General features: G+C 59.7%; 1 protein-coding gene across 1 annotated transcript in view; it reads right to left on the bottom strand.

Moving 5' to 3' along the window:
* The window catches only part of IGF2R (insulin-like growth factor 2 receptor), a gene marked incomplete at both ends in the record, with an annotated part of 72,015 nt that overhangs the window by 37,812 nt on the left and 21,973 nt on the right, over positions 1-12,230 (bottom strand). Inside the window, 4 exons of the mRNA XM_014546938.1 lie at positions 2,817-2,981; positions 8,420-8,523; positions 9,365-9,536; positions 9,676-9,838. Coding sequence (XP_014402424.1) covers positions 2,817-2,981; positions 8,420-8,523; positions 9,365-9,536; positions 9,676-9,838 — 604 coding nt within the window. The remainder of the gene's footprint in view (positions 1-2,816; positions 2,982-8,419; positions 8,524-9,364; positions 9,537-9,675; positions 9,839-12,230) is intronic.

The following is a 12,230-nucleotide window of genomic DNA, read 5'->3' as shown; positions in this document are numbered from 1 at the left end:
CCGCTCCGGGCAGGCGGGCGGCAGGCACAGCCACGCCCCGAGCTCGTTTAACGTGACAGAAATAAAGCGTAAACCGCGCCCCACACCTCCCCGGGAGCAGGGGTACGGGGACAGACCATTAAACAGTGAGATTCTCCCAAGTATGAAATCAGAAACCGAAACCAAGTCCGGACGCCAGCCCCGCTCGGGCCCGGGCAGCACCAGGCCGGCCCCTCCGTCAACCACCGAGAAGGCACACGGGACACGCGTGGTCCCCGAACTCCAACAGCTCACGAGGCCGTCACACACGACACAGAAACACCACACAGGAACTGAAGATCCTCAGCAGCAGGGGGCGCACCTGCTCAGTGCTGAGAGCAAAGGGTCCTCCCGCGAGGAGGCCAGCCCGGGAGGCAGACAGACCAGCAGGAACAGCCGGGAAGGAACCGGGCTGTTGAAGAGGGTGAGACGGCACAGGCTCCTCTCGCGCCCGGAGCCCGGGTGTCGAAGGATCGCGTCGGGGAGTGACACCCACGTCACTACCCTGGAAGAACCCACGATGACCGAGCGAGCGAGCGAGCAGGACAGCCCCTCCGAAAGCCGGGGTCTCGGTGGGCGAAGGCTGTAGAGCAGGAGGACGTTTAAGTGACAGGGAGGGGGTCAGCTCAGCTCACAGGTCCCGGGAGCCAGTGGGTGCAGGAGCTGAGAAAGTCCAGGTTCCTGGGGACCCAGAGCAGGGCAGACCCCGGGCCCCCGAGTGCAGACCCTAGTGTGGTGCCCAGTGATGTTTTCTAAAAAGGCTGAATAAAGGGACCTCCTATCACACCCATGTGACTGTGAGAAAACCCCCCGGAGAGGGTCAGCAACATGGCCGGACGTGGCCACACCAGTCCTCGCTCCAGGCTGTGATCGGAGCGGAGAGCTCGTTCCGCTTCACAGGAAGCCAACCTCCCCACGAGCACACACGCACCAGAGCTGACCTGGCCACGTCCCCAGCAGTGCAAGGGCCCTGGGGCACAGAGCACAATCCACCTACTTCCGCAGGCCCGCGCTCACGCGAGAGGAACCTTCTCTTACCATGCCACGTTCCCAAGCAGGCGGGACTCCAAACTCGAGTCCCCGTCACAGCTGGTCATTATGTGACTCCAGGCAACTCCCTCCCCCGTCCCAGGGACCATCTCCACCTCACAGACGCAGCCTGCTTCTGCAGACACCCAATTCCCGCGCTGCTGAAAACCAGACAAAGCCAGAAACGTCCCAGCCAGACGCGGTTTCCCCGTGAAGCCCCATCCTCGCCATCCGGGCTCTCTGCCTGCTCGGCTCTCAGGCCCACAGGCACGGGGCACGCGTGTCAGGCCTGCCACAGGTGACAGACGCTCAGCAAGCATCTGTGCAGCCACATGTCTGCCTCGGCCAGGAACCGCGCCCCACACCACCCCGAGGCTCTCACCACGAGGCTCGCGAGGCTGTGTCCCAAGGGCTCCCACGCCCTTCCTCCTTTCGGCCTCACCAAAGACCCGGAGGTGGGAGAGGAGCCTGATCCACCGCAGAGATGGGAAAAGAGCAGTGAGCCCAACGGAAAGCCTGAGGCCCAAGGCATGAGCCCACCCAGCCCCCCACCTTCACCCAAACCCCCACCCTCTGAGCCTGGCAGCCACCTGTTCAGTGGGAACCCAGCCGACTCTCCATTTATTTTTTGAATTTTTTCACTGAGATAAAATTGACATGTAACGTTGTATTAGCTTTACGTGCACAATATGAGCTGCGAAATGATGACAATAAGCTTAGTGAACGTCCTTCACCACAGTTACAAACACGATGAGAACTTGGAAGATCTACTCTCTTAGCAACAAGAGTTTAAATTAAGAAAAGAAAAAAAAAGTTTCGCCCTGGCCAGTGTTGCTCTGTGGTTAGAGTGTTGGCCCTTGCACCAAAGGGTCCTGGGTTCAATTACCTGCCAAGGGCATGTACCTGGGTTGCAGGTTCAATCCCTGGTCCCAGTCAGGGAACATGTGGGAGGCAGCCAATCGATGTGGCTCTCTCACATCGATGTTTCTCTCTCTCGCTCTTTTGTTCCCCCTCCCACCCTCCCTCCCGCTCTCTCTAATAATCAATGGAAAAAATATCCTTGGGTAAGGTTTTTTTTAAAAAATTTCTAATCACAAAGCACAAGGCCTGGCACACAGTAGGCACTTGGCAGTTTTTACTAAAACATGGCAAGATTAGCTCAAAGTACCCCAAGTGGAAAACAGTGATGCCGACCTCAAACTCAGACATCCTGCAATGAGTCAGTGCCATTTCTCATCACTCATACTGCTACGTGAGGAGGGAAAGGCCACGCTGGTGAGCTGGCAGCGGAAGTAGGGACAGCCTTTCCAAATGTTCGTGGGGAAGGAGACAAGAAAATTTGCCCCCAACACGCACGCACCTGAGACCCACGTGGGCACGGGGGCCTCCCTGCGGGTACAGGGCCCTCCCTGTGGATACAGGGCCCTCCCTGCAGGTACAGGGGCCTACCGGCGGGCATAGGGCCCTCCCTGCGGGTACAGGGGCCTACCGGCGGGCATAGGGGCCTACCTGCGGGTACAGGGGCCTCCCTGCGGGTACAGGGGCCTACCGGCAGGCATAGAAGCCTACCGGCGGGCATAGGGGCCTACCTGCGGGTACAGGGGCCTACCGGCAGGCATAGGAGCCTACCGGCGGGTACAGGGGCCTCCCTGCGGGTACAGGGCCCTCCCTGTGGGTACAGGGCCCTCCCTGCAGGTACAGGGACCTACCGGCAGGCATAGGGGCCTCCCTGCGGGTACAGGGGCCTACCGGCGGGCATACGGGCCTACCTGCGTGCCGGGCCAGAGCGGACAGGTCGTACCGCCGCTTCCCGTCGGTGAGGCCACACAGGAGGTCCTCCTTCTCTTTCACACACGCGTGCTTCGTGTCCCACGTGAAGAAGTAGGTGCAGTCCACCTCCCCGGTGAACACAGGAGTGCCTCTCCCGCCGTTACCTGTGCAATTGCAAAAGGAAAAATAAAACACTCCACTAATCTAATGAACACAATGAATTGACCAACAAAATAAGACCCGAAGCAGGGAGGCATGGAGCAGACTGACAGACCTCGATGTGGGGTTGGGGGACGAGAAGAGATAAACCAAAGAACTTTTACACTTATATGCACAGCCCATGGACCGGCAATAGGGTAGTGAAGGCCTGGGGGGCAGGGGGAGGGGCTGGGAGGAGGAGAGGAAGGGGGGAAATGGGAGATATCTGTAACCTATCAACAATAAAAATATATTTAAAAACAAACACACACTCCACTATATGCCTAAACCCAGGGATATCAAAGGAGCGAGGGGAGAAACAGGGAAGACACCAACAACCAGCAACCCAGACGCAGCTGAACATAAACGAACTACAGCCCCAAAGCCCGGGGTCAGAGGGCTGGGATTAGAGCAAACCCCAACCCTCAGAGCAGCCTGCACCCCTTTCATCTTGGTAGGACACAGGCTGTTTACACACGCTGGATGGGGCCCTGAAAGGGTGCTAATGAGGCCTGCGGTCAGCTCAGCTCCGCCAGCTGCTGGGCCAGACCAGACCCACGGACAGGAGGCAGTGGCCAGAGCTCGTCCCAGGAGTGCCCCGGGCTCAGTGATGTCGCTGTGGGCAAGACAAGTTCCCTGGGGCTGAAAGCAGAAGAGGGACCCTTCCTACAGTCCCCCCACTGCAGCAGCTGTGGGCGTCACCTCGCAAAGCTGCAGGCTGGCCTCCAGGTGGCGCCAGCACCCTGCATTCTGGGGACCGCATGAGTACGTGTCTCCCACACCCTGCTCACATCTGCAGTCTGCTGACCACCCCATCAGGGAGCCCCAGTTTCCCCACGAGGAGCCCCACAGCTCAGCTCTGCCCAGGAAGCCAGCTCCTCCCAGGTCGCCCCCGGTCCATGGAGCCAGCCGGGGGTCGATGAGCTGTGCTGACCCTCTCCCCCGGCCCCTCCGCGCTGGTGGGCGCTGGCACCAGGCTGTCTCCCTCCCCTGCCGGTTTAGCAATCCTCCCCCCCTACAGCTCCGCCTCTCTGCGGCGTGGTGCCCCACAGTGCGCAATGTTCTCCAGGAAAGGGAAATGATTTCTGTACCAAGGGAAAATGAGGTTTCCACTGCAGTTTCTATTAAGCATTTAATATTACAAACAGCACAGTCATGCTACCAGCAGCTCCCCTGCACTGCGCACAACCTGAGCCAGGCACTGGGCAGGCGTCTGCGTGTGCCGTGGGGCCGGCTGTAGGAACAGGCTCTGATTTAAGCACTTTATAAAAACCGGCATATGCAATCCTCAGAACCCCATGGCACAGGCACAATTCTAGCCCGTTTACTAGATTCGGGGCGGCTACATAATTTGCCGATGGTTTCACAGCTAGAACTCGAGGAGCCAGGATCCAATCCAGACGGGCTGGCCCCCGCGCCAGGCTCGTGAGCACAGGCAACGCTGCGGCCACGGCTCCCTTTCTAACGTCAGAGCCCTTCTCTCGAAGGAGCAGCGCTGCCCCCCTCCTTGCTGACAACACGCACCGCCTGCTGCGGGGCCGCTGCTCAGGAGCCAGCCGCCCGCTCACTCCCGCCCCCGCGTCACGGCCGGTGACTCATGTCTCTACTTGGAAAACAGTTTCCTCGAACTGCTGCGTGCGTCCTGCACCAGATTAGCTGACGCACGACTCCATCCGACCACGAGGGTCCCAGCACCCCCCCATTCCGAGCAGGGGGTTCTGCATCTGAAACGCGCTGAGGATCTGTGGGAGTCCATGGATAAGCAGTGGGGTGCACCTTGCCCGTCTTATTTAACTCCTCAAACGGCTTTAGGAGGCGAATCAGCCCCACGCCCCTCCCCCGAGCCTCTTCTGTTGCCGTGAAGGGCAGTGGGCTTTGCCGTCGGGACCACTCTCCCGGGCGGCGGGTCCCCCCCACCAGAGCATCTGTATGAGTGTTTCCCTCTGTCAATCCACGGTCCTGGCGCTCCCGCCCCCGTGGCCCCCTCCCAGCACGGCCTGCACATGCTCCCAGCATGGACTCCACGACCAGCTGAGGGAGAGTGGTTGCTCCAGGGGAACCAGGTGCTGCTCCCTGGCTGTGGGGCCGCAGCCCCCTCTCCCCGTCCCTCTGCGATGGGCAGTGCTGCTCCTCACCAAGCGGGACTCCTTTCCTCTGTCACAGCTAAGCTGCATCCCGTGCCACTAAACAAGAACTGCTGCTCCCTCCCATCCTGCAGGGTCCGAGGAGGCCACGTCTGTAGACGGCAGGCAGCAACACAGCACGGAGGGCACAAGGCCCCTGAGTGAGCCCCTGGAGCAGGGCCCCGCCTCCAGCCCCTGCAATGGCGTAAACTAAAGAAAATAAACCTTTAAGGTAATGAGTTGCTTAAATTTTTAGATTTCTTACTAGCCTCTCCTATTACTCCTCCCAAAAAATGATCTAGGCCCTTATTTGACAAAAATAGGGTATCTTATTACAGCAAACTAGACGTAAGTTATTGAAACAAATGGCTCAAAATATATTACGGCAAAAAGAATAAATGTATGAAGAGTATGCATGGGCCATAGATTCATAAGCATAAATAATTCGTGGAGATCCAAGTTAAATTATAAGCCACGTTATACACACAGCCAATTAACACCCGTTCACATGCAAAACCCTATGATTACATTTATCCAGTAAGCACGGAACCCACCAGAGGACTTCCTCTCAAACCTCCCAACCTAGATGTGGACACGGTAATAATGAAATAGTGTTACAGCGTGTACCGGGTGTGCCGGGAGTGGAGGCCCTGGGCGGCAGAGGTGGGGGCAGCCTTACATATTTTATACCCCAAGGCCGGCCTGAGCTCAAGACCCCCGCCCCAGAACATCCAACATCTCCCCGTCGACCTCCTGGTCCCCATCACCATGAAAATGGCCAGGAAACACCGAGTTTCTGGCTTAGGGCCCCCTGCTGATCTCCAGGTCGAAGGTGGAGTGTAGTGCTATGCTCCATCAGCGACGTGTGGTTTCTATGAAGCAAATTTGGCAAAACATGAGTGACCGCTAAACCTGCGTGGCGGGGAAATGAACTCTCATTCTTGTGATGTTCTTTCTTGTGAAAACTTTTTCTAATAAAGAAGTGAAGGAGGGAAGAGAAAAGGGCCTGCAGTCTTTTTTTCACGCCTCGGCTCATGTGCACAACGGCCACACCCCTTCCCGTGAGCCCCCATCTGTGTGCCCTTCTCCGCCTCCGCCTCCTCCGCCGGGATCTCTCTGGATCACGATCCCATGTTCCCAGCGTGCCCGGATGAGATCAGCGCACTCCCAAAGACCTCGGCCAAGTCATTTATAAAACGCCCAGAACCAGGCCAAGAGGTAATCGCAAGGGAGGGAGGCTGGGACCACAGGAGTCACCCACAGCCGAGCAGCGGCCAGCGGGGGGGTGGGAGGCCCGTCTGGGGAAGGGGCCGGCACGCCGAGTGCAGAAAATCCGGGACACAGCTAAGCAGCAGGCTGCACTCCCACGGACAGGGACAGAGGGGCAGGGTGCCGCAGAGAGGGTCTCCTGTGAACCTGGAGGGGAGGCCGATGGAGACAGAGGACCTGGGAGGGCAGAGGGCGTTCGAGCCAGATGGGAGGCGCAGCCCGGCCAAGGCCACACCCAGTCGAGCCACGTCCCCACCTGCCGAGAGCCCCCGGGCCTCACACTCACTTCTGGATCACGTCATCTCCTCCACAGGCCGTAGGCACTCGTCCCGGGGCTGCCCACTCTCCCTTCTAGGGTCATCTCTAGCCACAGTCTAAATATACACCCTGGAGCTGCTCACCGCGACCCAAATGCATGGTCTGGGAGAGCTGTTCCCTCTGCCACAGACGGCGCCACAGCCACCCTGCTCTGCCTCATTCGCGTCCTCCTGCGGGCTCCCCCAAACAGGGCCTCCTCTTTCCCTCACTGCCGCGATCCCGAGGCTCCCCAGACTCCAGATCTGGCCTCGGGGCCTCCCTCCTGGTGAGGTCCTGGGTGACGGCACTCACTCAGGGCCACCCGAGTCACCCTGCACGACACTGGCCAGTTCCCTTCTCCCTCGGCTCCTGGCCAGGAACCGCCTCGCGGGCCCTGTGTGTCCATCGGTCTCACAAGGTCAAACAAGCAAGTGCGAACACAGCGTGTGCCGGTGACTCACGGAGAACGTGCGAGTTTACAGGGCCGGCCGGCCGGCTGGCTCCCGTCAGCGAGAGTGCGTGGGGGAGCGGCTGCCGGGCATGAGGGGGAGCGGATCAAGGGCAGCGGAGCAGCAGGAAGGGCGTGTGGGCGAGGCCCCCCTCACTGCACGAGGCCCCCTTCGGGGCCCGCTGGGCAGTTTATGGGAGCTCAGTCCTGCTCACCGCCTCTTCCCAGCTCCTTCACGTCCGAGGCTCGGCCCTCAGGGCCCCACTCCCGTCACGCACAGCTGCCTCTCCCAGGCTCTGCAGCGAACCATGTCAAAAGCTGCCCATGACCAAATGGCCGACGCTGCCACAAACACACAAAACAAACAGTGTGCGGAGCCGGGAGGACCTGGGCTGGCGGCCTCGTGGGCCAGGCGGCTCCAGAACCAGCACTAGGTGCAGAGGCGGGGCCAGGGGTCACAGCTGGAAGGTCGACAGACAGGCCCGCTCCCTGATGACAACGGATCCCGTCACCTCTGCAGATGCAGAGTGCGACCTCAAGGAAGCTTCTCCCGCCCGGCGGCGGGGCTCAGTGGTTGAGCATCACCCTGTGAACCAGGAGGTCAGGGTTCGATTCCCGGTCAGAGCACAGGCCCAGGTTTCGGGCTCGATCCCCAGTCAGGGAGGGCACAGGAGGCAGCCGATCCATGATTCTCTCTCCTCATTGATGTTTCTCTCTCTCTCTCTCTCTCTCTCTCTCCCCCCCTCTCCCTTCCTCTCTGAAGTCAATAAAAATATTTTTAAAAAGGACGTGTCTCCTAATCGCTCAGAAAAAACAAACTTGCTCTGCAACCTCCTGGGATCCCAAAATCCAGCCGCTATCACAGGGCCACCATCTTAAAGGGTCCCTTTGAACCTCAGTTTGTACAAGAAAAGGGGTCGGTGAGCAGACCCACCTTGCAGAATCCGTACCCATGCTGTTGAGAATGGAACCCAAGGCACAGCCTCCGTCCCAGCAGGCCCGGCGCTGGGCCCACTCCCAAAGCAAACAGAGGGGAGGAAAGTGGAAACAGGATGTGTGTCGCTGGCTGGGGGCTGGAGGTGCCATGCTTGGAGGACGCCTGACTGACCCATTCTGTGCTCCACTCCCAGGAACACCCGTGCCCCACGCCTGACACAGACGCCAGCGCTCACCCTCGGGCACACTCACCCGCGGGCACGCTCACCCTCGGGCACGCTCACCTGCGGGCACGCTCACCCGCGGGCACGCTCACCCGCGGCACACTCACCCGCGGTCTCGTTGCACTCGAAGTTTATGACGCTCATGCGCTGGAAGCCCGAGCTGCACTCGTCGCCTCCCGAGTAGATGAGGGTGAGGTCTCCGTCCGAGTACCTGGATTTTGGAAACACACATGCACGCATGTTTAGCAGAACCCCGAGAGGAACCTGCATTTTTAAACTTTTCTCCATTAAGCCCTTCGCATACCCCCGACAAATCGGTGCTGACACAGAACAGCACGCTCTCGCCAGCTGGGGAAAACGGCGAGAGGAAATGAGTTCCAAATGGACGGGCTTATCGTCCTCTTACTTCAAAGTCATAACGGCGGCAGGACAGCGCCGAAGGTTTGCTGTGAGCCTGCACACTCCTCCGCTCTCCTCCTTGGATTTTGTACAAAACAAACAATGGCCGTGAAGCGCATGGTGCTGCGGCCACCGCCATCGGCGCGGCCTTACCTGCGGGCCCCGGACGATGCGCATTCTCAGGGAACGGCATCCCCTCTCGCTCAGTAACGATGACCACTAAGTCAGGGGCCACGAGAATTGGGCTGGGTGTGTTTTCTTAGTTGTTTAAAACCTTTACGTTATGCTAACGGCATTTCAGATTCTCCAAGTGCCGGAGACAACGGGAAGCTAGGAAACATAAATTTTTAAGTACAAAAGCTGCTTCAACTGTAAACTAATTAAGTAAGTTTCCTACAGTGTGGCTCCTTCCAAACAATGGCTTGTAAAGCAAACAGATTTAACAGGAGCCATCTCATTGTCCAGCCAGGAAGAGCAGCCCGGTGCCCAGTGACCAAGGCCCCACGTCCCAGGCAGGTCGGAGGGAGGGACGCCGTCCTCCCGGCTCCTGGGCTTTGCGGGGGACGGAGGAGGAAGGGGCCACGGGAAGTCGGGTAAGTTTAACAAGAACAGACACAATGCGCTCGAAAAGCGCGGGAAGGCTGTTTACACACCGGAGAGTCTGGCTCTGGAATTTTCCTGCCACTTTGACTTGAGTGAAATCAGGCTTCTTCCCTTGGCAAACCGCAGCCTGTTTCTCATTACAGGCCTTTGGGGTTGCTTCAATTTCTCCGCAGATATTCAAATAAAAAATGTACTCCTTCCCGTCGGCAGTGTAGTAACGACCTGGAGAGAAGGGAGCAAATGAGCAGAGGCCCCGCCGCAGCCGCAGCTGCTGGAAGTCACGGCGCTGCTCACGCGGCGTGGGCTCTGCACCGCCCGCGGGAAGGGCGCGGGCCGCCGGCACCAAGGATGGGCCGCTCACCTCGGCTCTGCCGCAGCGGCCACAGGTCGATGGCGATGTCGTGCTGCGCGCTGCTCAGGGAGCAGTTGCTGCTCTCCAGGTAATCCCGGTGGCAGGCGTACTCGGTGACCCACTCGACCTCGTAGCGGCAGTTGGATTTGGCCGTGAGCTTGGGAAGGGTGCCCTATCACAAACGGTTGGGAAGGTGCAAACTTAAATTGTGAGCATTCAGCTTCAACCCAGGTTCCCCCTTCTGAAGCCTCAGGAGCCAGTTGCTGGGTTTAATGCTTTCCTGTCCCTGCTCTGCACCCTCAGTGTCTGGACTCTCTGACTCGCCACGACCCCAGGGACTCGCCAGCACCCCCACCCCCTTCAGGGTCACACTCGGCTTCAGCCAGTGCACCCTGAACCCAGCGTCACCCGACACCCCCGGCCTCGGCAGCAGCCAGGCGAGTGAGGCAAAGGGCGGGCGGGCAGCCGTGCCTTTCAATCAGAAGAGCTGGGGAGCCCGGGCCAAAGGCCCCCCCAAGTTGCATGGGAATCGCTGTGCCTGGGAGCCTCTAGGGAGACGGCCCTGCACCCCTCTCCGGACTGTCTCAGGGTCCTGGGCATGCCTCCATGTGCTCCTGCCCCAGGGACAGGGTCTCACCCACACACTGCGCTGAGGGCGCTGCCTCGCAGACGTGAGCTCGGGCCGAGCCTGCGGTGGGACAGGGACGGAGGCCGGGAGGCCCCTGCTCCCGGAGGGCAGTGCCGTCCGTAACCATCGCCGGGAGAGCGTGTGGCTGCTCAGCATCAGGCAGGGCTGCTGCCTCTGAGCGCCGCTGCTCTGCAAATGTTTACCCGGCGCCACTACGTGCCAGGCACAGGCCTCCACACTGGTTTGCAAACACAGGTCATGTGATGACTAAGCTGTGAAGTGGCGAGTCCGGCTCTGACTCTCTGACTCAGAGCTGGTGCTTTCAGCCCTCGGCGCGGTCAGGTCGGACCCGTGCCGACGGCGGCCGGGCCGAGCGGGAGAAGTCGGACACAAAGGCACACGGTGTGCGGTCACTGCACAAGATGCCCAGAAAGGCAAGTCCGCAGGCTGTGGCTGCCAGGCTGGGGCAGGGGTGGCAGTGGCCACACAAGGTCTCTTTCGGGGTGATGGACACGTCCAAACATCAGACGGGGGCACTGGTTGCACAATTCTGTTCCTGTGCTTACAACAGGGGCTTTTGCCATCTGTCCATTCACTAAAGCTTTTTTAAAGAGATCTACAAGGTACACGCTGACTGAACTCCCAGCTCCTAAAAGTGTTCAACAGCCAGCGCAAACGCTTAAGCAAACCTTCAAGCATGAAGGCACCACATGTAACCCGAGTGCTGCCCCGTGAACAGCTAGCCTGGGCGGGAACCCTTCCCTTCCCAGCAGCAAACCAGCCCCTGCGCGGACACCGCGGTGCCTCATGTCTGGGAGGAGAGGGCGGGAGGGGCGGGCGGGAGAGGGGGCGCCCACTCCTCTCCAGCGCACAGGTCCTCACTGAACGCTGCGCAAACGCGGGGGGAGCCTGTGAGCCCTCGGCCCCGAGACGGCCTCCGCAGCCTGAGAAGGTTTCCATTCCCATGCGTAGGCACGGACGGAAGGAATAAATCAGAGCCCCTCCACCTCGCATTCAGAGCTGACGTCGAGCCCGGGGCGGCCAGGCGGGTCCTGTGAGCTGCCACCACGGGCCCTGGGAGTCTGGGGACCTAACGTGGAAAGCTGGTCGGGACTAAACCTTTGTCCCCATACCCCAGCGCACAAAGCTGGCCGGCTGCCACGGCACATTCCACGTTTATTTGGGGGGAGGGGAGTAGGGCTCCCTGGCCCAAGAACTCCCCTCCTCCTCGCTCCCTCTGCTCGGAGGAGACGGGAATAAATCAGGGGGAAGCCCTGCCCTTCCTCCGGGCTGTCTCCGTCCATCGGCACCCACATCTGCTAAAACACTTCACAGCCACACGTGCATGCAACACCACTGGGCACCGGCCAAGGACAACCCAGACCGCCCTACCCTCACGGAGTTTACAGCTGTGCTCAACTGCGTAAACAGCCAAAGGACAGAGCAATCAGGCTGCTGGCAGCTCGGCAGGGGGGGCCGGCAGGGAGGGGGGAGGCAGGGAGGGTGACCGCTCCCCTGTGAGCCCAGGGAGCCTTCCCTCGGCCGACATCCTCCCACACCAGGCCGGACCCCCAAAGCCCGCTGCGGCCCTGCATGAAGCCTCCCAGGTCTGCACAGCATCTGCACTGCTCGTTTCTGACCACGTCTGGAAACTCATTAGCTACTTTTACCTGGTTTCATCCCAAAGCAATAAGGGCCATGAAATCACGGGTTTGGGGATGTAAGGATGGTTTTTCAAAACCCACTCAAATCAGCACAGCTATGAAAATTTTTAAATCTGTCCACGAACCAATTAAAATTGTCTCCCACAACAGAACAAAACACCGTCCTACGTGAACACCCAGGGCCCCTCGAGGTGGCTGAGAGAGCAAACAGCCGGCTGTTCTCCGGGAGCCTCGCCCGCTCAGCCATCCTGGGAAGCATGATTTCCCCCCAA

This window comes from Myotis brandtii, unplaced genomic scaffold (genome assembly GCF_000412655.1).
Source record: "Myotis brandtii unplaced genomic scaffold, ASM41265v1 scaffold458, whole genome shotgun sequence".
Lineage (NCBI taxonomy): Eukaryota > Metazoa > Chordata > Mammalia > Chiroptera > Vespertilionidae > Myotis > Myotis brandtii.
Note: the sequence above shows the minus strand (reverse complement) of the source record. Positions and strands in the feature narration are given on the sequence as shown.